The sequence below is a fragment of the Manacus candei genome, unplaced genomic scaffold (assembly GCF_025592945.1).
Source record: "Manacus candei isolate 608988 ecotype Guabito, Panama unplaced genomic scaffold, ASM2559294v1 h1tg000035l, whole genome shotgun sequence".
In the NCBI taxonomy this organism is placed as follows: domain Eukaryota; kingdom Metazoa; phylum Chordata; class Aves; order Passeriformes; family Pipridae; genus Manacus; species Manacus candei.
In genome coordinates, this window is record NW_026138083.1 from 5,001,200 (window position 1) to 5,025,646 (window position 24,447).

Genomic DNA, 24,447 nt, shown 5'->3' on the forward strand with positions numbered 1-24,447 from the left:
GCACAGGGCAAATTCAAGGGGCAAAATTGGTTTCAGCACATTATTAACTGCTTTGTGTCTCAGTCTGTACCCACTCCAAAGGGAGGCTGGAGGCCAGGCTGGGGAGGATCTTTCTCTCTTTGCAGAACCATACAGGAATTCTTGCTTTTTAGTCAGTTCACCCTCATATGGTTAAAGAATGTGTAGTGTAAGGGTGTCCTGCCCAGTGTGGTAACTAGAACAATCAAATACAACACTGTTGGACACACACAGTTAGTCCTGGGGCATGTTGTCTTTCTAGATAAACCTTCATGCTTTTAACTTTGGTTACAAATATGCTGTGCCACCAAACCCAGAGGTACAGAATGTTTCCTCAAGGGATACTAGCAAACATTCTTACTTTGTTTTTTTTTTTTTTTAAGTAAATCTTTATCACTTGTCAATTTTACTTTATTTTTTAAGCTAAGTGAACATAAAGATATGGCTCTGTTCAAGTGGAAAATTGATAATGAGCTGTGGTCATGGCTACTAGAAGACTATTTTGCTCTTCTGATAACTCTGAGACTCTTTCTCGAACGGAGATTTTTTGCTTTATCCCATTTAATTTCTTCTGGTTTTTTATGACTAACTGTAGAAGAAAGAGGGTGGGGAAGAGCATTTTTCTTAAGAACCTTCCCTGTTATTTCTTATAACGGTATAAAGCTTGTCACTTGTCACAAGTAGACCGAACTGTTGCATGCCAGTGTTGTGTTGCTGTTGTGTGCTGCTTAGCCGGTTATGTCCTGCATCCCTCTGCTCCCATATCATATTTCATCTGAGTTTTCCTTAGTTATCCCAACACTGATCTGTACTGAATGAACCTGCTGTGTTTTAGATGCTGCAGACTGCCAGTAGCAGTACTTGAGAGATCCCTCCTTAAGTGCATGATTGAATTGGCATTGGTTGTAATTTCTTGGAGTTAACGAAGCACCAGTGTTGCAAGAAAAGAGACAAAATGCTTATTTTTGATTGGATATTCTTTTTCCTCATGAAAAATAATCAAAAAATTTACACATAAGGAATTACAGCAAATGCTGGTAGTGCTGTGTGAGCCATATCAGTACCATCCTGCCCACTCCAAATTATTGATCCAATATGGGGGCGGCCTGTTAAGTTTCTGAATTCTGCTTAAACTAAATCTTGAAAACTGTGCACCTGCTGGGGTAAAAGAGTGTTTTCACAGTCATACTTATTTCTTTGTTTTATTTCATCTGCTTACATGCCACTACTCCCTTCAATTCTGGTTTTGATTTTCTTTTAATGGAGAATCAGGCGCACAGTGTGCAGCTCTAATCCAGCATGGAGAAAAAGTGAAGTTACATAGCACACTTCTGAGGGAAAACATAAAACCTCTGAGTTTTATTAGCCTATTAGAAATCACTGCTAAATTGTATCTAAATGTTACATATATTATTAAATCCTAATATTTTAAATTACTGCGAATTGAAGAGATGATACTGTGAAATTTTTTTGCATATTTCTTCTAAGAACCTGTACTGGTTTTTGAATAGTTAAAAACACGATGTTTCCACAATTCATAAGTAATGATCAGTACTTATTTCTAAACTGAGATTTAAAATTCTTCATTTAAAATATAGCTTTATTTTACTTTTACTTTTTGCTTTAGCTGTAGATAATGTGTAAGACATGCATTTTTGCAGAGGTGATTACAGTGCCATCAGTCAAGTCTGTCAGTTTACAAGTCCTACAAAAAAGATTAGAGAGAGAATTTACAAAGAAGGGAGATTTAGCTATTTATTTTTCAGCATTTCATTTGCACGTGTGCCACGTGCAGTCATTATTTTGATGAACAAGCAAGAGTAAGACCAGTTATATGATGGCACTGGAGTGGGTTTTTTTGAAATATTTTTGTGATTAAACTGCCCAGGTTTCTTATGAAAGATAAGCTTCATCTTCTACCTAAAGCTGAAATTACTGTTAAAACAGTCTGTAAGTTTTAGGGCTGCTTTGTTTTTTTTCTTTTTAAATATCCACTTCTTTCTTTCTCATCTGCAGTAATGAAATGCTCTTGGATGATAGCCATGCACTATATTATTTTGCTGAATTCTGTTGTTTTCTAACCTTAGCACCAACGAGATCCTCGGCTCAATGAAATTTTATTTCCCTTTTATGACACAAAAAGAGCAATGCAGATAATTGAGACATACGAGCCAGACGAAGACTTGAAGAGAAAAGGTAAATGGAGAAGGGAATTCAGTATTCACTGGGTTTAGGCATTTGGGGAATTTGTTCTGAAGCATCCAGGCTTTTAAAAGGGAGCTTTACAGTCTTTGTGGTCTGGGGGCAAAGCACTTGTGTGGTACCCAGTGAACTAGATCAGGAAAAATATCTCCCCCTCAAAATCAGTGCTTTTTTTTCTTGGATGTGCATCTACCTTCTTATAAAGTAACGTCTATAGTGCTTGAGGGCAGCAACCTGGCTTAAAACAGGGTGTTTTATGTGGGTGAGTTTAAAAATGTTCTCTCCGAGCAAGATTTCAGGAAGTGTCTGCAAGCCGTTCTTGGACTGCTCGTGTCCTGACTGCTGGGAGTGTTGGAGGTGTCAGTGGCTGAAGTTAGTTCCCAGTTCTTACCCATTTTGCTGAAGCAGCTGTGCTGGGATCAGCTGCAGAAATTAGAAATGTTGCTTTCCCCATCTGTCCTCCCTGCCCTTTTTGCTGGAAGTTGCTGTCGTCGTAGCAAGCAGAGAGGAGAGTGCAGCTTTGCAAAGCCCGTAGGCATCCTAACAGGATTCCTCTGTCACCAGACAGTTAGGGGAATATATCAAGGTAGCACTGGAGAAGCTTTTACCCATCCACTCGTGCTGCCACTGCTGCTGCAGGGTGTGCAAAGCAGAGAACAGGAGGCAATGTCTAAACCTGCCTCAGTTAAGCCTGGCTCAGCACTGAGCCCTGTTGGGTTCCTTGTGTGCCTTCATGTTGCTTCATGGTCACAGATCTTGGCACAGGCCTATAAGCTTAGGGAATGCCTCTGCAGCTGGATTTGTAGCTTTTCCCACTCCTTATAGTCCTTCAGTCCTTTTAACTAAACTTTTAGGGGAAGAGACACTGTGTTGTGCACCAGATTAATAGATTCCTCTTTTGGTTCTGTGAAAAGATGGACTTTGCAGGAATCACCTGGGACAGAGGAGATATTTCTCTTGTCTAGAGAACATTTATGAATGTGATGGGGATTTTCCACTCACAAGCTTGTTTCTCTTCCTCTCTACATGAAGTAGAATGCTCCAAGTATTAATTACTTGATATTAGTCAGCTTTATCCTTTTTTATTTATAATTTTAAAGGACACTCATCTTTGATTCTTGTTGGTGCCAGTGTCTTTTACACATTTTCCACAATGAGGAAACACAGCTGCCACCTGTTCAGGATGGAAGATACAAAAACATATTTTATGAGGATGGAAATTAATCTGAAACTAGAAAAGAAAATAATTCAATCTTGGCTATTTGTTTAGCTTCATTCTTTGATTTTTCTTTCCAACAGGTTTTTAATAAATGTGGTAAACCTCCTGCAGGGGTAGGGTTATGGAGAGTAGCAAGAGAACAGCAGCAGTGTCCTCTCACAGTGTTCCTCCAGGGATCATATTCACTGATGCAGATTTTATCCCAGAACACAACAGAGCTCTGTTAAGTTGCTGAAGTCTCAGCTATAGCTTGTCTGGAACAGCTGTCCAGATGTAACATTTTTCCACAAGATGATCCACTAGAAATATGTACCATCTAAGATTTGCTGTGCTGCTGCTTTTGAGTTCTTGGTGACAACAAAATTAAACCATTCTTCGGGTTGAAAATTCCCTTTTACCCCCCTTTTTCCCCCCCCTTTTTCCATACTCAGAATCAGCTGGGAGGATTTGAATAAGACATCCCAGGACAGTTCACCTCTGGCTGACTCCAAGCACAGAAAATGTAAGCTCCAGTAGAGGATTTTTTCAGGAAGTTAGGAGTAGAATGAAAACTTGGATCACTCCATTTCTCTGTATAAGAGAAAAGTAGTCTTAAAGAAAATAAAATAGGACTGCTGCAGCCTGTCCCTTGACAATAGCTGAGTGTTCATAAATGATTTCAGGGAAAGCAGTCTCCAAAGTAGTGCCAGATAACCATTCTCTGCAGCAGCTCTTTGTGAGTAATCCCTTCTTCCCTACCCCAGATCGTTTTTCAGACTCTTGGCCACTTCAAAACTGATACTGCTGTACTGATTATTTGGCTTCATTAAAAATTATCCCTTACCTTACATTTTTTTATACTTTATTGAAGCATAGAACAGCAGAGAAATAAGAGAAAGGTGTTACGGGTTCTGTCCTCTGTATTACTAGGTATGCCATGTTGGTTGTAGAAATGGATTGCTTTTCATTTATGAAGGTATAAACTTGTATTTCCAACAGTAACCTTGAAGGTATATTAGATTTTCGTGATGTTTTGCAAATGAACCTGTGCAGACATTTTCAGGTGCACATCCACACGTTTTTGTCAGTGGAGAACAGTCTCTGCACATGCTACAAGCTGATTAGCAGTGGTGTAGCACAGTCAGGGCAGGACTAACCATGAAGGAGGGGAGGAAAGTGCTGTAGAAGGCTGGTACATGCAAGCTCAGGATTTCTGATTTAGAAAGTCCCAGACCAAAACTGTTGGAAGTTCTCTGAGGAGATGTCACTACTTGTTTGCTTTCTTCACATCCTCTTGGTGCCTTAGGTCTGCTAATGGTGAGTGCTGGACCTCAGGTTTTGAGCTGGTGAGCACCTGATTTTTTCTTCTGTTTTCTGGGAACATAGTGGCACATTTTGTACCAGGGTGAGCTTGGAGTGGTGGAAGGGGAGAGCTTCTGTCTGATTGCAGAAACCTGTGTAAACACAGTTTTTGTGCTAGGATTCCTGCTCTGTGGGACAGTTTGATTCCTATCCACTCTGAATATCTGGGAATAATTTACCATGCCTTCTTCTTCCTTCTAGGTGTCATATCCAGCGACGGGTTTTGCAGATACTTGATGTCAGATGAAAATGCCCCGGTTTTCTTAGACCGTTTGGAATTATATCAAGAGATGGACCATCCTTTGGCTCATTATTTCATCAGTTCCTCTCACAATACCTATTTAACAGGCAGGCAGTTTGGTGGCAAGTCTTCAGTGGAGATGTACAGACAAGTGCTTTTGGCTGGATGCAGGTTGGAAGCAGGAGATAACAGCCTTTAATATTTGTGAATCTGATACTTTAAACCTACATAATATACCTTGGTGATGATATGTTGTATAATTGAGTGTATAAATATGTTAGTGTGGTAAATGAAAACACACATATTTATTTAAGACTTATTTTTCTCATGAAAAACCTTGAAAAGCAGTGCAATGTAGAAATTGATACAAGGAGAGTGTTTGTGAGAAAGGAAATAGAAGTTAGATCTTAAAATGACAACTGAAGAATTTCAGAGGGCTTTCTGCTTTATAATTAAGAAGTTTATTTGTAAATGAGAATCAGTTTATGATATCCTGCATAATTTCTTGACATACTAGCCTGAGAATCAGAAGAGTGTTCTAGTGCTGAAGACATTATTGTCCAGATGTAAATACATTGACCCACAGGTGCTGTAAGGTAAAATATCCAGACTCATATAAGGAGTCTGAAATTACATCTGTGCAGCTTAGAAAGGATTGTGTAATGCCTAGAACTGGTTTGTAACTTACTGCTCTGACCATCATTATTTAGGATCTATCCTGAGTAGCTCACCTGGAATGAAACACTAAGGAAGCTGACATCATTTTTCTTGGATTTCTAGGTGTGTGGAGCTGGACTGTTGGGATGGCAAAGGTGAAGACCAGGAACCAATAATTACACATGGAAAAGCAATGTGTACAGACATTCTTTTCAAGGCAAGTACCTGACCTCTAGACCTGGCAGTGAGCCCCAGAAGAACCCACGGACAAGAATCCTTGCAGGGCACCCTCCCCTCCTCAGCAATGAGGTGCTGCTCCCATGTGACAGACTGACAGATTACACAGGCACAGTTCTTGTCCCCAGATCTTAGGGCTCATTTCTGACCTGCATCACACGCCCCTCTTCTGATTTGAATCCTGTTATTTCATTTTTTAGGATGTAATTCAAGCCATTAAGGAAACAGCGTTTGTTACATCAGAGTACCCTGTCATTCTTTCATTTGAAAATCACTGCAGGTATGTAGTGCCCATTTTTAATTTTTAAATGGTACAATGTCTGAGAGAGGTGATATAATTTAAAATACTGTAATTTGAGTGTACTTGAAAACTCTGTAGGCTATTGCAGGCATACTGAATGTCACTTGCTAATATACTATCTTCATATAGCTTAATAATGGCAATATTTTTATTGGTGATAAAGCTGTGAAATATATTTGGATGTTCCATTAGCTGTGTGAGATTGAGTTATTCTACTTTTTTGGTCTTTAAATTCATCTTTGTCAGATAATAGACGTTTATTGACAGCATAATTATACAGTAAAGTAATACTTCTCAGTGGAGACTAAGTGGGCAGTATATAATTTGGGATGTCTGCATTACTTAGTATTATTCTATTGTGCCAAGTAATAGTGATTTTTTTTTAATATTTAAAAATTAACCAGCACACTCTTTTCCAGCAAATACCAACAGTACAAGATGTCAAAATACTGTGAAGATCTTTTTGGAGATCTCCTGTTGAAGCAACCTCTAGAAACACATCCAGTATGTTATATTCTACCAGTCTGGTGGTTTTTTATATTGGTTGTATTTAAAAGGGATGACAAACTGAGATCATATCACCTGTAGTGCTGTTCACTACCAGTCCTGTGCTTTCAAAAACGACTAGTGATTTTGGATGTCTATGCTGTTTGGTACCAACTTGTCTTTGTCTGATTTGTTTAATCTCTTCTGTACAGGGCTCTGGCGAGCAGCCTGGGGAAACCCATCCCCTTGATGTGGGACGTAATATCAGCACCTACATAAAATACACCACACACATTGTATCTGCAGGTCATACATAACTCGGAAACTGCCAGTCACTGATGAAAACCAATTCATTATAAGTTGCATGGTCTCGGCTGAAGAAAACTCTTCCTTCAGCTGCACATTGCATGTTTCATGCTCCAGATCAAGTCCTACAGTCTAGGTGGCCCCCACTACTGCCTTAAGAATTTAATTAAGCACCAGGAGTTTCCTGCAGTCTCATTTGCACTGTCAAGTGCACTGTAATCTGCATGCACTTCACTCTCCTGCATGGCAGGAGATAATAACAGACACTCCTTCACAAACACAACATTTGAGACTTTAATAGCTTGTTATCCAGAGCTTGCAACTCCTCCTCCAGACCTTCCTTACTCTCCTTACAGCGAGCTTGCTATATGCCAGCAGTCACCCCAAACCTGCAGATGCTCCTTAGTGCCACAGCAAAGAGCACTCTGCCTTGCCTTTCAGCTCCTGTCCGTGTGACCCCAGCAAAGGGGGCTCCTGGCATTAGCACTGCTAGAGCTGTGCTTTTCATGGCTTCCCTTGCACGTTGCAGGGGCAGCAGCACACAAGGCTTGGTGAATATCAGGTTGTTGCCCTGAAAAAGTGCATCCCAGAGAACTAAATCTGCAGCGTTCCACTGCAGTGTACGCAGCACATTGCCGTGTTCCTCACAAACAGCAGCTTCCAGCAGCAACCATGGAAGCCTAAAACAGAGCTGGCCAAAGGCTGCTACGCTTCTGCCTCAGGGCCCAGTATTTAGCCTCAGCTGCCTGTGCTCTGTAGCACTGCTGAGCCTTCTGCATTTTGTGTCCTTTCCTCCTCTTGGCTGAATTCAGTGCCCAGCTGCTCACAAAGCAGACATTGCAGAGGTGGCAGGAGGAGCCTGGAACATGCGCTTTAGGAGTGCTTGGGCTCTGGTAACCTCGGCTGGTTGACTGAGGAGGGCAGGCTTAAGAGAGACACTGCACTGGTTGAAGCAGATTTGGTTTTAAGTAAAAGCAAATATTTGTCCAAGTGGGTATCCAACTGTGCCCTTGCTTGGGGATGCAGACTGGCATCCTGGAAGCCCAGGGATAAATGAGCTCTGCGGCACTGACATCTAGTGGAATTACAGCCCCAGCGCTCTCGAGAACAAATGTGTTTTCTCTTCATCCAACATACTGAAACTCCCATGCCTGAGCTTGCCTGGTGGGTGTGGAGAATCATTACCCTCCTGCAAGGAGGTTTGCACCCATTCTCCTGGAACTGGGTTGATTTTGGGTTTTTTGCTGGGTTGTTATTTGTCACCTCTGCTACTTTTATTTGGTTTCAAGCTGTGGTGGTTTGCTCTTTTGTTTCTTCATCTAGAATGCTGCTTCTGTGTAGCTCAGATTTGGATTTGAAGATAAAAATATCTAAATAATTCTTCAAAGACTTTTTACTAGTCCTGGAAATACCTTCTACTCCTGTATCATTTATGGTTCACTGAAAACCCCAGTCCATTATACAAGCAACCCCTTGCATAGTATTCTTAGCAAGCCTGAGGTGGAGAGGTTGCTAATTACTATACAGAAATCACTGTTTCTTAACCTCAGTGTTGTGAGAGGGCTTAAATTAGAGGATTTTGTACTTTTTCTCTTTTCTCAATAATGTATTTTCTTCTTTCCCAACCTGGAACAAACCTTTTAGTAGTATTTCCTTGTGTGTGTGAAACTTGCCCCTTACCTTTCACAAAGATGTGACCCTGTGACCATACTGGCAAAACTAGTCCTTGTTACCTGGCTAAGGACTGGGTAGTTTTCCATTCACCAGTGCCAGTCCTTTTCCACTCTGTGTGTGTGGGCTCCCTCACTTGCATTATTACATCCTGAAGGGATGGTAAAAGGTGACTTACTTGGAGATCAAATGATAACAGGCTAAACTGTGACTGTGTGTGAACCAAGGGAGGGAGGGAAAGTAGGAAGTGCTCTGATGAGGAGTTGCAGGTCACATCCATGCCCCTGCTAAGCTGGAGAGAGGGGAAAATGTTTTGACCAGTGAAGCTGAGAGTGGCACAGGCTGGAGACCAGCAACATTTACCTGAGCACAGCTTTCCCATGGGATAGGGAAGAAGCAGAGGAGACCATACAGTCACATTAGATCCTGGGGTTGTGCCTGAGGTGGCACTGCTTGTTCACTGCCCCTTACTATTTCTGTCCTAAAGTCAAAATCCCAAATAGCGATACAGAGGAGCCAAATAGCTGTTATTAAGCCTTTTCTTTAAATTGTTTTACAGCTTGATCCAGGTAAAGCCTTACCATCTCCTAATGACCTCAAAAGAAAGATTCTCATAAAGAATAAAAGGCTGAAACCCGAAGTAGAAAAAAGTAAGTAAAACTTGTCAAATATTAAATAAACAAAAGTCCAGCTCGCTACAAAAAGACTTTGTTACTAAAGTTTCCAAATTGCTTGTACTTTAGTGTTGGAAGAATATGAATTATATGTAAATGACATTTTGTTTGCCCTTGTGTTTCATACGAGTGCCAGAGTCTGAGCCTTAATATCAGCATGCAGCAAAGGCATAGATAGACCTGGGAATGTAATCCTGGGACTTTTATCAGGCTGCTGGTGGAGCTAAAATATAGCACAGATAGAATCTCTTGTAAATTCTGCCTGCACTGGCATGTTTGCATTGCTGTGTTTTTCCAGGATAAGCATGAAATTAAATGGAATTTCAAATTGCTCTTCTTGCTGTTGTTGCCAGTTCTGATATTTATCTTCTTTCAGCAATAATAATGCTGCTATATTAGTTTCCAGTATGGCTGTAATGATAAACCTTGGTCCTCCTCCATTCAAAGATAAGCATGCAGACCTTGCACTGACTTCAGTCATACGTGGTGTGACATTTCATCCTGTCTAACTGAAATGCACATGGGAATACAATGAAAATCCAAGCATTTTGCCTCCATTTGCATGGATCAAGCCCCGAAGAGACAGCTGTCTGTTTATTCTTTGAAGAAGTAATATGCTTGCGCCAAAGATCTTTGAAGTCTATGGAAATTTAAGAGGAATTTCTTCACAGAAAGGGTGACTAGACACTGGAATGGACTGCCCAGGGAGGTGGTGGACTCACTGTCCCTGGAGGTGTTTAAGGAAGGACTGGACGTGGCACTTGGTGCCCTGGTCTTGTTACCATGGCGGTGTTTGGTCATAGGTTGGACTCTGTCTCAGAGGTCTTTTCCAACATAATTGATTCTGTGATTCCTTGAAACATTTCTTAACTTAAGTGAGCTTTGGATACAGCCCTTACTGACCACTCTTCAGATCTAACAGCAGTGTTTGTTTATGGATGCTCTTTACTCCGTAAAATTTTATTACTAACTGAAAACTTAGAGAACTCATTAAACAAAAGTAGCTCTCGGGATTGGAGAATCATTTATGATTGTTCTCTTGTACTTCTTTGTGCTACAAACTGTTCATGCCACGACTAATTTAATTTTATTTCTCATATTAACAGAACAGCTTGATGCTCTGAAAAAGATGATGGAGGCTGGGGAAACTGCTGCTCCTAATATCCTAGAGGATGATAACGAAGAGGAAATAGAAAGTGGTGAGGATTTCATGGAGAAGGGCTCTCAAACATTGCCTGTGGTAAATCAGTAGGGTGGCATGAGCAGTTAGGATGCTCTTTACCCACATGCCTGCAGTCTGTGCCAGCAGCAGTAAGTCTGGGCTCAGTGCAGGACTATTTGTACATACCTCCAACCTTACTGTCTCATCCCAGGCACGCACCACAGCTGCTCCTGGCTCTGTGGAAGGATCATGAGCTTAGTTGGTGGTACTAGTGGTAATTTTAACTTCCTCTTACTTTTTAGAAGTCATGTTGGAGCACCAACCAAGTAAAATTTTCACTTTGTGTGTGTGAGAGAGAGCCTGGAAAGCTGTACTCTTTGCTTTGGAAACAGATTCTGGCACTGTGTCTAATACTTGTGTCAGGTTGGATTATTGCATTATACTTTTGAGGGATAGGATTTTTCTTGCCAAGCTTCAGATATCTTCAGTGTAAATGTCTTGCCCTGAGCCAATGATATAGAATGTATTTATGGCCAGCACAGAAAAATAGACATATTTAGGGTATGATCCACCTTGTCTGTTTAAATGTCCACCTTCAGAAGAAGTAAATCATGCATTGCCTGCAAGTGTCTGAACCAAGGTACTTTGACCCATGTCATAGTGAATGTCCCAGCTTTAGCCTACCCCTTGGTCCTCTCATATATTAGATATATATTTTTTTCTATTACTTTGCTTTTTTATCTTCTTTGAGTACCCTAGATTCTAATGGAAAATCACCTTAAAAGCAAATGAAAATGATTCCCTAGAGTAGGGGCACACAAAGAGACTGTAACAACTCACACAAGAAGCCTGGACACTACTATTTTCTTTTATCTATATTTAAAGAACTCAATCATCATATCTTGTTATTTTCTCAAGGCTGTTGGCTTTTTCTTTTTACACTTTTTCTAAGCAAATTACTGCTTACTTCAAAAATCCAGTAAATAAAATTTCTCTTACCAGGCCGAAGCTCTAAGGATCTTTGGCCTTAGCTGTAATTTGCTACACTTGGAAACAGTTAAATAGCACTTGGAAATCTAATACGCTGTATTTTATTCCTGTTTTTAAAAAATGCCCAAACTAAACCTGTGTATTCAGCTGTCATTTGTTGCATGTCTGGCACAAAACCAGCAGTTGCTGTGGGGTTTTTCTCCACTGATCATTTTTCTTTTCTGTGCAGCTGACCAGGAAGAAGAAGCTCACCCCGAGTACAAATTTGGAAGTGACCTTACTGTCGATGATTACAGTCAAAAAGAAGCTGTTGCCATCAGTGTCAAAAAGGTGGGATTGCTTCTTATCTGTATTTTTTAGAAAAACTTCCCATGGAGGCAGTTGTAAAAGGCACTCTGTTTTGTGGAAGCATCACAGCACTTGTTGTCAGAAGATTCACACCTGAGGTCTTCACCAGATGCCCTTAACCTTTAGGGTTATGAGAACACACAGTTTTATAGCCCAAAATAGTCCTTGCTTGTTCAGGTAGAATATTCATTGAAGAAACAGGATCAGAATGTAGGGAAACAGTGTACAAGTGGGGGATTTGATCAAAAATACTAATTAAAGGCAACAAGAATTAAAGGCAGCAAGAGGTTTCCTGCTCCCGCCTCTGATATTTTGCTTCACATCTCAGGTGCAGAGCCCTGCTGAGAGGTGGAACATCAGATTCCTTTCTCAGTGGTGTTTTTGCAGGACTGCATTCTGTGTCTTCATTGCAGGGTTTCCCTGTGTCATTTTTTATTGTTCCTTAGGGTAGACTCTCCCTTCCACCTCCAGCAATGAAGGCAAAGTAGGACAGTCATTTCCCAGTGGGGTGGTGTGGCAGTGGGGCTATGTCAGACAGCTGATAGGCAGGGGAAGAGTTCCCTTTATTCCACTTATACCTGATTTAGTACAGTTTATCAGTCTCTGCTCAGTAACTTGAATATTACTTGATGGTAATTAGATGCAGAATACTGGAATTGAAATCTAAGCCTGCTCTGGCACTGGAGGTGTTATTGCTGCTTACTACAGAAAAAAAGCCCACGTGTGAGTGCTAAGGTACCTTGTCAGATCATGCTCCTCTGTCATTTAAGTATTTTGGCCACTTCTTCTCTCCTGCCTGGCTACCTTTGGATCTTGCTCCAGACAGAAATAGAGGTATGGATAATCCTTCCTAGCACAGACTGCCCTTGGCAGCATGTCTCCAGCAGTATCAGAGATATCAAACCTGCCTTCTACCTATCTCTTTAGGTCAGCATCTTTGCTCCTTCAGGACTTCTATGAATCCTTCCCCTGAAGTATCATTTAACTTCTTTGCTTTAGGACAGTTTCACTTACAAAGTCAGCTGGTCCTTAACTACCTGACTGTTTTGGGGTTTGGGTTTTGGTTGGGGGATTTTTGGTGGTTGTTTTGAGGATTAGTTTTTTGTTTCCAGATTAGTCACTCATCCTCAGCATGTCCTTGAGTAACTTTTCTGCTTCTTTGCTGATCAGTGACTTGATCTTTATCCTTTAGGAATTTACATCCACTGCCAAGACAACATTTATCTGTCGAAGTTTCTCAGTAGTGGTAGCTTGTAATTGAAGACAGACAGTGCCTGGCAGTTTGCATATCCAGATTGGATGATCTTTTGTGTGGTCTGGGGGTGTTATTCTTTCATTCTTCTCTGAAACTTCCTGTCCCCAGCATCTAATGAGGGCTCTGTTTTGGGCTTAACTGACTGGCATCCTTCATCCTATTCCCATTGTTAACCAGCTGTTGAATTTTGTTTCTTGTGTACCCAAGTTTCAAAGAGACTACAAATTTTTGCAAGTTTATGGGACAGATGAGCCACACAGGAAGGTGTGGAAAAGGGTATACTTTTTGCTAAATTAATTAACTTTTTGAGGATTTTTTTCCTTACTGTGAGTGTTTCCTATTGCTTTTTCTTTGGGTAATGTATATATATTTTTTTTTCCTTAGGCTGTTGAAGATTCTGAGCAAGAAAACAATAAAAAGGTGACACACAGGATGTTATGTAGTTTATTTTATTGCTTTCTATATAACATGCATATTACTTACCATGCATTCTTAGTCGTTTAACAATTTTACACTCAGTTTTACTGCACCTGCACAGTATTTTTGAAAGTGACTCTATCTCCTTTTGTCCCCTAGGGTTTCTTTGACTATACTTTTATACTGGGCTTAGGGCTGTCAGAAAATTTGGGAACAGACAGAAGTGCATGACTTTTGCCTGCTTAGAAGTGTCTGATCTCAGTCTCAAATGTCATGGATGGGGAAACCAGTTCTTTGAATAGTGTTGAGATGTATCATCCCTGCCTCTTTTTTTTTTCCTCTACCCTTACCCTGACTGCACTTTGTTTTCCTCTCTCTTTTTCTTCCTTTTGCTTTCCCTGGGGACTTCTACATTTATCTTCTCCCAGGAATCCCTTCTGTAAGACACTTCCCACCTCCTTCCGCTGTCCTCCTCCTCTCTTCTCTCATTAAAGCTGCTCCTGTTCCTAACCACACTTTGTTTCAGTCTGTGTTGTTTTCTGAGTGGGTTCTGCTTCTTTTCTTGAGGAGTGGTGAGGTGTAAATAACAGGGACATCAACTTTCCCCCATTGTTTTCTCTATCCCCTAAAAGGTTCGTGTGCTGTTGTAACCATTCCTTTGTTTCTGTAGATTTTAAGAAACATTCTATCCTTACCACTTTCTTAATTCATAGTTTTAAAGTTGTGAACACTGCAGAGTACAGCCCATTTACTTTAAAAATTATGGCTCTGCAAGCAAGTAAGATAAAATCTGTGACCAGTAGACTGTCTTGGAACATTGAGCTAGTGTGTCAGTAATGCAGTCATACAGCTGTGATACCATTGCCAGGGCACTAAGGCATCATAATCCCTTTGACTTCCTTTTCCCTGGAGTTCATCAACCCTGGTGTAGGTGTTAGTGGATCAGGATAGTCAAATATGGTCAGTGGTTCTGAGTGGTTCTGAGTCAACAAGAGGCATATTGGAGAACCCTGTTTTTTACAAGATGGGTGGTCACTTCTTCCTGAGTTATTTGCCTTTCAGAAATTAAGACAATGAAAAGGACTAGTTTCGTTGAAAACCTTTGGCCTGAATTTGACCTAAACTCTATTAATAAATATTAACCTAGTAATAAAAAAATATACCTGTTTTCTACTAATAAAGGGATGTACCTTTTGGCATATTTAGGGAACAGATCTGTGAACCCTCAGTCTGCACATTCCTGAAGAGCAGTTGGATTGAGCCCTGGTGATCAGCATTAAAATATGGTGTCAGTTCGATTTCATGGGCTGCTGGAAGTTTAATTCAGTCTAAAATGCACATACAACAATGTGTACCTGGACTCATTCTGCTAACTCAGCTATTCTGTGCACTCAGACAATGATGTTCCTCGTGGCTATAATCATATCGAGGCATAAATGGTTCCACTTCACGTGGTTTTCATTCTTTGAAATGTGTCTGCACTGTGTGACAGGTAGAGGCACAGACCCATAACACTGGCAAGTGGTTTTACATTTCCTTGACTCTCCCATCTCACTGAGTAAATGAGTTACAGTAGTGTAGGTTCTGTGAACTGCATTATTCTCTAATGAGAAAGGGCTTTGCAGTGCTTCCTCTTATTGACTATTTCCTGATAAAATAGGGAAGGAGAACTTTCTGACAAACATGAGCTGCAGTCTGAAAATAAAAAGCTGTACTGCAAGAATTTTTGACTATACTTAGTACTTTCTAGCAGAAGTTCACTGACAGCCTGCAACAGGTTAGATTTTTTGGTAACTGGTTCACTGGTAGGAGAACAACCAAAACTGTATGTAGGAGTTTGCTTAGATTGACAGGGATCTTTTTTTCCTTAATTTCAGTGAAAAAAATGTGTTTCAAACTGGCTTACAGAAAGGAAAATGTTGGACAGGTAGATCCAAATGAGAAATGCTTCCTGTTGTGAGTTTCTGGCAGATGAGATACTTGTAGAAAACTTCTGAAGTTCTGGTATAAACAAAGTGCATCTTTATGTGAATGATGGGTTCAGATTTTTATTAGGTGAAGTGAATAGGAATGTGAACTTGGTACAGTGTCTCTTGTTGGTCTTGTGACATTTGTTTGTCCAGTGAAGGTTGTGATCCCTACATTTTGGTCTCCTGTTAGTAAAGATTAGTAGTTAAACCTATTTATGTTCTGATGCTGAGCGCCAAGTATGCATTACACCATCACAGGTGCTATCAGCAAATGTATATTAAATCACAATTTTAGGAATTTATTTGGCAAAAATAGATCATTCTCTCCCAACATTGTTCAGTCTGTTGTAATATTTATCTTTTATCCCAGTGTTATCCTACTAACTTCATGTAATACTTACCTGCTGCTTAGGAGCTTTTCTGTCATCAGTCCTCTTGCATGTGTCCTGTAACACTGAGAGTCTTTGGTGCACATATCAGTAAGAAAAGCCTTAATTTGTGACATTAAATTTCCACTTTTCTTGTATTAATTTGCCCTTTCTTTAACTTTCTGCAGATTTGGGTATAATTTTGTACCACATTAGAAAATTCCAACGGTAGGGTTTGCACACAGAAATAGTGATTGTTCTTTTTGATGTGTTTTCAGGGTTTAGTAACTGTTGAAGATGAACAAGCGTGGATGGCATCTTACAAATATGTAGGTGCCACAACCAATATACATCCATATTTATCAACAATGGTCAACTATGCTCAACCTGTAAAATTTCAAGGTTTCGATGTAGCAGAAGGTAACATAAAAGGTTGAATGAAATACAAGTGTTTGCTTATCCTAGGTAGTTTTTTAATCTCTACATTTTCCTGAGTTTAGGAATACAGGCGTATTTGCTAGTTTAATGACCACCATCGGTATGTTTGTAGATCTGTTGCCTTGAATGTGGAGTTAGCATGTTATTCCATTGGTCATCCACACGGAGTCACTAAATTACTGGGAGAATATGGAGCTGTTGAGGTTGATTCTATTCTATAGGCCTTTCCAACTGAACTGCTTTTTTCAGTTCATCTTTCCCTGCAGTAAGGTGAGCATGATTGTCACAGTGGTCAGCACTCAGCTGATACTGCACACCAGGCCATTTATCATGTTGTTTTCCCTTTTCTAGCCACACAACACAGGCTCTGAATAACAATTTTGTCCTAAACAAAAAAGGAAACTTTTGTTGATTTCCCAGGAAGCGAAAGAAAAAAGCAAGTCAGAAAACCGTGAAATTTCTCATCAGTATAATTTGATTCTATGAGTAACAGATAATGGGGAAAGAGACCAGAATCTGCTATATCCTGCTTTTATGTATAGTGCATGATTTTGAATTTTGATTTGTCATTACAGAAGTGTTTTAAAATGTCTTGTTTTTCCTTCCCAGAACGTAATATTCATCACAATATGTCCTCTTTCAACGAATCAGTCGGACTAGGGTATTTGAAGACTCATGCCATTGAGTTTGTGAAGTATCCTTTCACCTCCTCACACCACTTCTCTACCAATGCTGCAAATAAACCAGTGTACCTTTCTAGATTTAGTGTTCCATGCCTGTAAAGGAAAAGAGAAAGCAGCTCATGGAAGGAGAAATAGTAAGATTAATACAGGAAATATTGGAGACACCAGGGTATGGCTATACATTTCTATGATGTTTTTATTTCATTTTCCTTGATGAATTCCACAGTTATAACAAACGACAAATGAGTCGGATATACCCAAAGGGAGGCCGAGTGGATTCCAGTAATTACATGCCTCAAATTTTCTGGAACGCTGGCTGCCAGATGGTCTCACTGAACTATCAGACCCCAGGTAGGCAGCAATGACCAGTGAACCTCAATCCTAAAGAATGGCTTGGGCAGTAACTCTCAAACAGATGCCATGGATTTGCTTCTGGCATTTTTTGAGGGAACAGACATATGGCTAAATAACACAGTGGAGTGGAATTACGGAAGCGTAAGACAAGGAGCAATAAAAAAAGCCATAAACAGAAGGAAAATTCAACCCCCTTTTATGGAAAAATAACAGAGTACTGCAACTTCTCGCAGAAATGGTTTTTATTAATAAAAAGTATTAATTACGGGAAAAATCAGTGCTTTCACAAAACACAGCTTTGGCACAGTTGGGTGCATGTCTGCAAAGCAAAGATGGAGTGTGCAGATTAAGATGGTAAAAAGTAATGACTGTGTGACAAATGCATTTCTAGACTAGTCATTGTGAAGCATTAAGAGTCATGTGCTCATCATCAGAGAATGAGGTCTGAGATCCCAGCTGAGAGAACGATGCCGGGGAATGTAAGTGCCTCTCCACAGGGTAAACTGAGAGGAGATGTATTGTTCCTGTTCAGTGAAGGTGTGAGTATAACTATGAGAGTAGGCTTTTTGTTGTTTTGATTGGTTTTTTGATGTATCTAGGAATGTGTTCAATCATACCTGTAACAGACCAATTTTCCCATTTCCTTTTTCTAGCTGTGGCATTGCTTCTGTGCTTGCTTCCCCCCTCCCTGAACAGTGCCTTTGCTACTGCAGACACTCCTAATGATCATACCCTGAGTTGTGTCCTGCAAAGCTGTGCCCTGATTTCACTAGCTGAGGAAGCAGGAGAAGGCTCTACTGGAATACACTGCTTTTAGAGCACTCCACATAATACAGAGGCTGGAACAGATAAATGCAAACCTCCCTCTGCTCCCAGCACTGCCTCTGCCCGTTGCCTGTCATTCCCAACCCCTTTATATTGCAAAATAAGAGTAGTAATTGTATAACTGGAAGTGAACAACTTTCCTGTATTCATCCTCTGCCATCCAGTTGTGCTGTCAAGCTGAAGAATAATTGAGGAAATAAGTTACAGCTGCCCAGTAAAGCAAGTAATAAGTGATAGGAGCATATGAGAATCTTGTATTTTGTGTATCAAGTGTACATACACAAAAGATCTTGTTCCCTTTTGAAGATAGAGTCTACTGGGCAAGAAAATACCTGTGTTATGGCTAAACAATGATATTCTATTCCAGTGTAATTGGAAACCCGAAGGAAAACATTTTATTTTTGCGAAGTTCTGGAGAGGGTTGGATGAGAGGGAGGTTATTACACGTTTACTGTATATCTTTATATACAGGCACCATAATAATGCATTGACCAAAACTCATCATTTAAATGTTGAAACTAAGCAATGCTGCTGTGATGTCTTTGGTTTGTTTTTGTGGTATTTTATTGAATTAAGCCCATAGAAAACCGGTGTGATATTCATCTCACCTTCTTTAAAACATCAGGAAGCAGAGAGCTTCATCGGAGGTAGTTGTGGTCATTATGAAGAAATACATACTTCAAGGATGTCTTGTCTAGTATGTTTTATATTCTGCCTTAGACTGAGGTTAATTGCCCTGTTAAAACTTCTGTATCCCTGTGTTATTCCAAGTGATCTGCAGAAATGGAGACATCTGTACTGTGGATACCAAAAGTTAGATGATGGAAATCCCATCCCACAAATGTAACATGACCACAGTCTGTTGCTTCTCTGCCTGTTTGATTTGAGGGAATCAAACTGACTGTTTCTTAAGCACAGCACAGACTTAGTGTGGTTGATAAAGCTGTTACTACTGTAAAGAAATCTGAAGTTTTTCCTGATTGCTTCCTTTTATTTCTTGGATGTGTGGGTTTTATGCATTAAATTTAATTTTTATTTTGAAACTCGTTATTCTGGACAAATGGTGTTATTTTCTAGAAAGGAATGTTCGTGGTCTGCATTATTCACCAGGAAAGGTAGTAATTTCTTTGTCTCTTGGCAGATTTAGCAATGCAGTTGAATCAAGGGAAATTTGAGTACAATGGATCATGCGGGTGAGTGATATGATTCAAACTGTTGTCACTGTGGAGCAGAATCCTTTAATAAGGTTTTAATAAAATTTTGTCACTGTTAATTATGTGTTACAAAAGAAAAATGGGATGCTAGGTGAAGAGCAGAAATTAGAAGAATTCAGAGGGAATTATGCCTGGTAAGGAGGTATTCTAATGAATACACTTTTTAATTATGCCCAGTTTTTAAAGATGAGATAGAAGAAGCTTTGTGTGCAAATTATGAAGATTGTGAATACCATACACAGTTATTTAAATACATCTCCAGCTTCTGTTCTCAGCCTTTTTTTTTGATGACGTGCCTCAGAGTGGAGATTCATTGTACAGTTCACAGAATTGCCGAATTTGCTTGGACAGGGAACTTTTTTTTAATCTGTGCACTGTAGTTGGAGTGTGAATTTCACAGAGAGTGAACAGATGTTTCATCTCTCTAAGTTCTTGCTCACGACCTTTGCATGACAAAGGATGCTCAAGTGATGCTGATAGATTTTTCTTTTTTAAATGTTGAGTTTATACCTTAATAGGATAGAGTGATCATTAACATCAGGAGAAAGGAGGAGTTTGATGAATTACAGGAAATGACAGTCCAGAAAATCTGCAGACTCATCCTGGGAAGAAACTACTCTTTTTACTGCTGCAAATCTTATTCAGAAAGAAAGTCTGAGTAGATGAAGCTTGGTAAAATTCCTCATCTGCAGAATGGACACAAAGAGCTTGGCCACTCCATGCCTTTATCACAGTTGTGAGCTCTCCAGGTAGAAGCTCTTGGGTTTGACAAAGGTGCAGTCTCTATAATTTCAATCAGAATAACACAAGTAATAGAAAAAACCAAAGCTTTTTTACTGCAGAGTATGGTTCCTTCTTGTTTGACTCACAATCCTAGTAAAAGAGCCCCTTTACTTTTGCCAAATTCTTCTGAAGGACAGGGAAAATTACCAACTAAATTCCTGTATTTTGATATTACAGTGATAATGCATGGTAATATTTTGATATGCATTATAAATGTGGTGGTGTTTCAGTCACAGAAAGGGTGCAGGACAGTGAAAATAAAAACTTAACGTTTCCTTCTGTGTATACTACTTTTTTTCTCAGATTTACAGTTTTCATGCTGGTGAAACATGATTGAACCACTCTTATCCCACTTTTTATTTCAGCAGGCTGGAAGCAGATATAAAGGATGTTTCTGATAGTTCCCTACTTTAAGTTAATAAAATATTATTAAATCCCTCACATTTATAATGTAAGAAAAGTGAGGAGTATTATTTTTCTAAACAGAAACCATGTTATGAAGAAATGTGAGAAAACATTGACATTCTTTCTACTGGAATTTTTCCAGCATTTTTTGATTATTTCTGAGTTCTGTCTAGGCCTTTATAACGTTGTGTACCATTGATTCACTAGAGAGACTAGAGGTGGATAAAAATTAATCTTCTAGCAGCTTGGTCTGTCAGGGTTGCAGAATTAGCAAGATTCCTCTAGTTAAACATTTTCTTCCAGCACTGAAAGAACCTCTGTAATGTGCAGCACAGCATTTCTGGGATCAACTGCTGTTTCATTTTGATGGCAGAATCCTTGCATTCTGATTCATCAGAGCACATATTGGCTTCATTGATATGTCGATCCAGTGCACAGTCCTCAGGGACAGATTGTAAGTGTTATTGTGGTAGTACCTTTCATGCCACTATAATTAACAATCTGTCAGCACTGACATTATCAGTTGTTTCCCCCCAAGGTTTCGTAACCATGATGAAAAAATCAGCTTCAAGCTGAAATTTATTGTGTGAATCTTGACTCTGAGGAACTTCTTCATTTAGAAAAATAAAATTGAAAAAGCCCTCTGTGTTTTTCTGAAGTTAAAGAATTAAAATCAATGAGAGCAACTATGTTTTATTATATGGTAACTTGCTGTATTTTTAATGGATCATTCAGTTGTTTTGAAATGTTCTTGATCATATTACATTTATTTTTCTCTTGAAATCAAGGGTTGCTTTCATCTCTCAGTAGCTGGTAATTCAAAATGAAGATGAACATTTATTTGTGTTCTAGACAACCATAATACTTCCTTTTATTTCCTCACACTTGCAGCTGGAATGAGAGTCTGTGTTTTACAGTGCTGGAGGACAGTTCATTGCTTAAAGCTAGAGCATCCATTTCATTTGTGTTTAATACAGTTTGAATTTCCACACAAGAATAATTTTCTCCTTTTTTTTTTTCCTTGAAATAAGGTATCTACTTAAACCAGATTTCATGCGACGACCAGATCGAACATTTGACCCATTCTCTGAAACTCCTGTAGATGGTGTAATTGCTGCAACATGTTCTGTGCAGGTAAAACAGCACCAGACAACTGTCATCACACCCAAATCACATTTCAAAGTCAGCAGAAATAAGATACCTACAGAAAGTGTGTTTGGATTGTGAAGATTTCATCAAATAATTTCTTTTTTTTTTTTTTAATTGCTGGTTAAGATGCCTTTATTTACTTGATCTGAGTGGAACAGGATAGAACTAGAAATGATTTCTTGTTACACATTATCATGTTCTAACACCCTTCATGGTCTTTTTGTGATACGTCAGCCCACACAAGTGAATAACTGAGTGAAGTTCATTTCTGTGCACGGTATGAAATCATATACCACCACTTGTCACTATAGAGCAGGGAGGAATATGGGCATACCTGGACAGGATATTTTCAAAATAAGCCGAGAAAAATGGTTCCTGTGATGAAGGTCCTTACTTTGGAATCATCTGTGAGTAAAAAAGTCCATAAGGCATCTGTTGTAGTTCTAAAGCATGGTTAGGTATCATATTGTGGAAGAAGACTGACAGTTGCAAAATGTTTTTTACGACTCAACACTCTACTTTTTTTGCTCAAATACCTTTTGTGCTGCTAAACTTCAGCTTTCAGTCATCCCTTTCTATGTGCAGCATTGAAATTTCAAACTCTCTCAGACCAGGCATTCCTTGTGCATTCTAGACACTTAACTAAGTTTCATTTGCACTTCCAGAAGAACAAACATGTTTTATTAATGTTGGGGTTTTTTAATGGTAATGACAGTACAATCCCTTCAAGAAGGAAGTTGTATCTGGTGGTGAGAACACAAGTTCTAAATATCATTAGAGATAGTTCTTATATCACGTATTTTGTCAGTTACTTTTCTTGTGTGCCTAAAACCAGTACAAAATTCCATATAAATTCTGTAAGTAAGGAGTTGAGTGGACCAAAACCCAATAATGATAACCCTCAGCTGCATACATTTTCATATTTATTATACAGAGTGTTCCCTGGAAGAACGTTAGATCATGAAAGCAAAAGGATTTGAAATGAGCTTAGGTCTGTGAAATCGTGTTTTAGTTTTTCTTTCTTTCCTCCTTGATTGTAGTAATGAAAACATTAGCTGTGTTTTTAAGTAATATATCATCTTGATGGAATAAAAATTTTCCCTGGAGTAATCACCTGCTGTGACTAGATTAATCTTGGCTTGGAGTGAAATTGCAACAAATCTTCATATACATAACAATACAGAGGAGTCGGCTGGGTTTTTGTTTGTTTGCTTTTTCAGCATCCTGCACTTTCCAGGCATAATATGGAGTCAGACTGACACATGATTAGTTTGAAACCTTTGCCTAAGTGAAAGCAGAGCAATAGTTTCCTTTCACCTCTTTGTGGTCAGGACATATAATTGAACAAAGTGCTTCCCAGCAGCAGGTTTAGAGCTGTGGAAAAGCAGTGCCCAATCTGGTTGTTTCATTCAGTGTTTTTCATTAATATAGTGAATACATCTGTGAGACATCAGATAATTGGGATGACTGGCTTGCAAGTGGTAATACCATAGCACAGTCATTTCAAATTAAGGATATATTTAAGGTCTGATCACAACAGTGATCACAATTTTAGCACTAAATACACCGTTTTCATAGGAGGAAATAAACACCTCTGTTCTGCATAAAGCATTTTCCAGGCTGCTCTCAGTAAAAAAAAAAAAACAACAGAATTTGTATTTTGTATTGCTCTTCCTTACTGCTCTGCTATTCCGTTGCAGGTAATATCTGGTCAGTTCTTATCAGACAAAAAAATTGGGACGTACGTGGAGGTGGATATGTACGGCCTGCCCACGGACACGATCCGTAAGGAATTCCGGACGCGGATGGTGATGAACAACGGCCTGAACCCTGTTTACAACGAGGAGTCATTTGTGTTTCGAAAGGTGGGATTTTTGGAAAGCACAGCTTGTGGTTTTGCGTGAGCTTCCTTGCTCTCTTGAGCACAGGAATGAGCACTGCTCCCATGAGAAAGGGCTTGTAGGGCCCCTGTTTACTACAGTAAACAATGTAAAGCTGAAATAAGCTTTCAAGAGGTTGTTTGGAATTTGTTTTGCTTCTTTTCTTTTTTTTAATTTTGCTTTGTTTTATTTTTCTAATGGATAACCTCTGTAGCTGTCACATGATTTTTTGTTGTTGTTGTTTCTGTTTCTATTTGGCTTTTTCCTCCCCTTTGGTTCCTCTTCCCACTTGGAGGTATCCACCTCCTCTGGGACCATACCTGTGTCCCAGGTATGAAGTCTGCTCGGAATGAGTCCCCACTGGTAGATACCATCATTCCTTGGAGATTCCTTCTTCCCTGCCCTGGCAGTGGCTGCTGTCTTGCACTGTTCCTTCAGCCCAGAGGGCAGGTGAGATGCTGCATCCAAAGCTAAGGTCAATGGTATTACATGGAAAAGTTGGAAGGGTGCTGTGTTCCTCAGCCTTGTTGCCAACTCCCTCCTCCAGTAGTCCATGTGCATCATGTACCTTTTTCTTTCTTTTTTTCTTTCTTTTTTTGCCTTCTTTTTTACTTTCTTTTTTTTTCAATAAAAAAATTAAAACAAACCTTTTTTTCTTGATATGGAGAATTTAAAGAGAGAGATCATTTGTCCATGTTTATCTCTCAGTCTTTATATATACTATATACATACTTTTTTTTTTCCTGTCAGCTGGAGTTTCATCCAGATTTCATGTTAGTGATGCTGTCTTTGATAACATCTGTTCTGCTTACATCTGTTTTGTTGTCATCCAAAATCGTTGCTCTTCTATTTC

At 39.5% G+C, this 24,447-nt stretch overlaps 1 protein-coding gene across 6 annotated transcripts in view; it reads left to right on the forward strand.

The window, feature by feature from the left end:
* PLCB4 (phospholipase C beta 4) overlaps positions 1-24,447 on the forward strand; it is a 187,628-nt gene that overhangs the window by 126,632 nt on the left and 36,549 nt on the right. For 4 of the 6 annotated variants that reach the window (XM_051792777.1, XM_051792775.1, XM_051792774.1 and 1 more), the window contains 15 exons: positions 2,106-2,214; positions 4,982-5,192; positions 5,802-5,895; positions 6,116-6,195; positions 6,636-6,720; positions 9,239-9,329; positions 10,460-10,552; positions 11,735-11,835; positions 13,493-13,528; positions 16,142-16,283; positions 16,911-16,995; positions 17,211-17,335; positions 19,305-19,356; positions 21,597-21,699; positions 23,415-23,579. In XM_051792777.1, the coding sequence (XP_051648737.1) occupies positions 2,106-2,214; positions 4,982-5,192; positions 5,802-5,895; positions 6,116-6,195; positions 6,636-6,720; positions 9,239-9,329; positions 10,460-10,552; positions 11,735-11,835; positions 13,493-13,528; positions 16,142-16,283; positions 16,911-16,995; positions 17,211-17,335; positions 19,305-19,356; positions 21,597-21,699; positions 23,415-23,579 (1,572 nt within the window). The remainder of the gene's footprint in view (positions 1-2,105; positions 2,215-4,981; positions 5,193-5,801; positions 5,896-6,115; positions 6,196-6,635; positions 6,721-9,238; positions 9,330-10,459; positions 10,553-11,734; positions 11,836-13,492; positions 13,529-16,141; positions 16,284-16,910; positions 16,996-17,210; positions 17,336-19,304; positions 19,357-21,596; positions 21,700-23,414; positions 23,580-24,447) is intronic. The other 2 variants (XM_051792778.1, XM_051792780.1) reach the window with 1 other exon arrangement.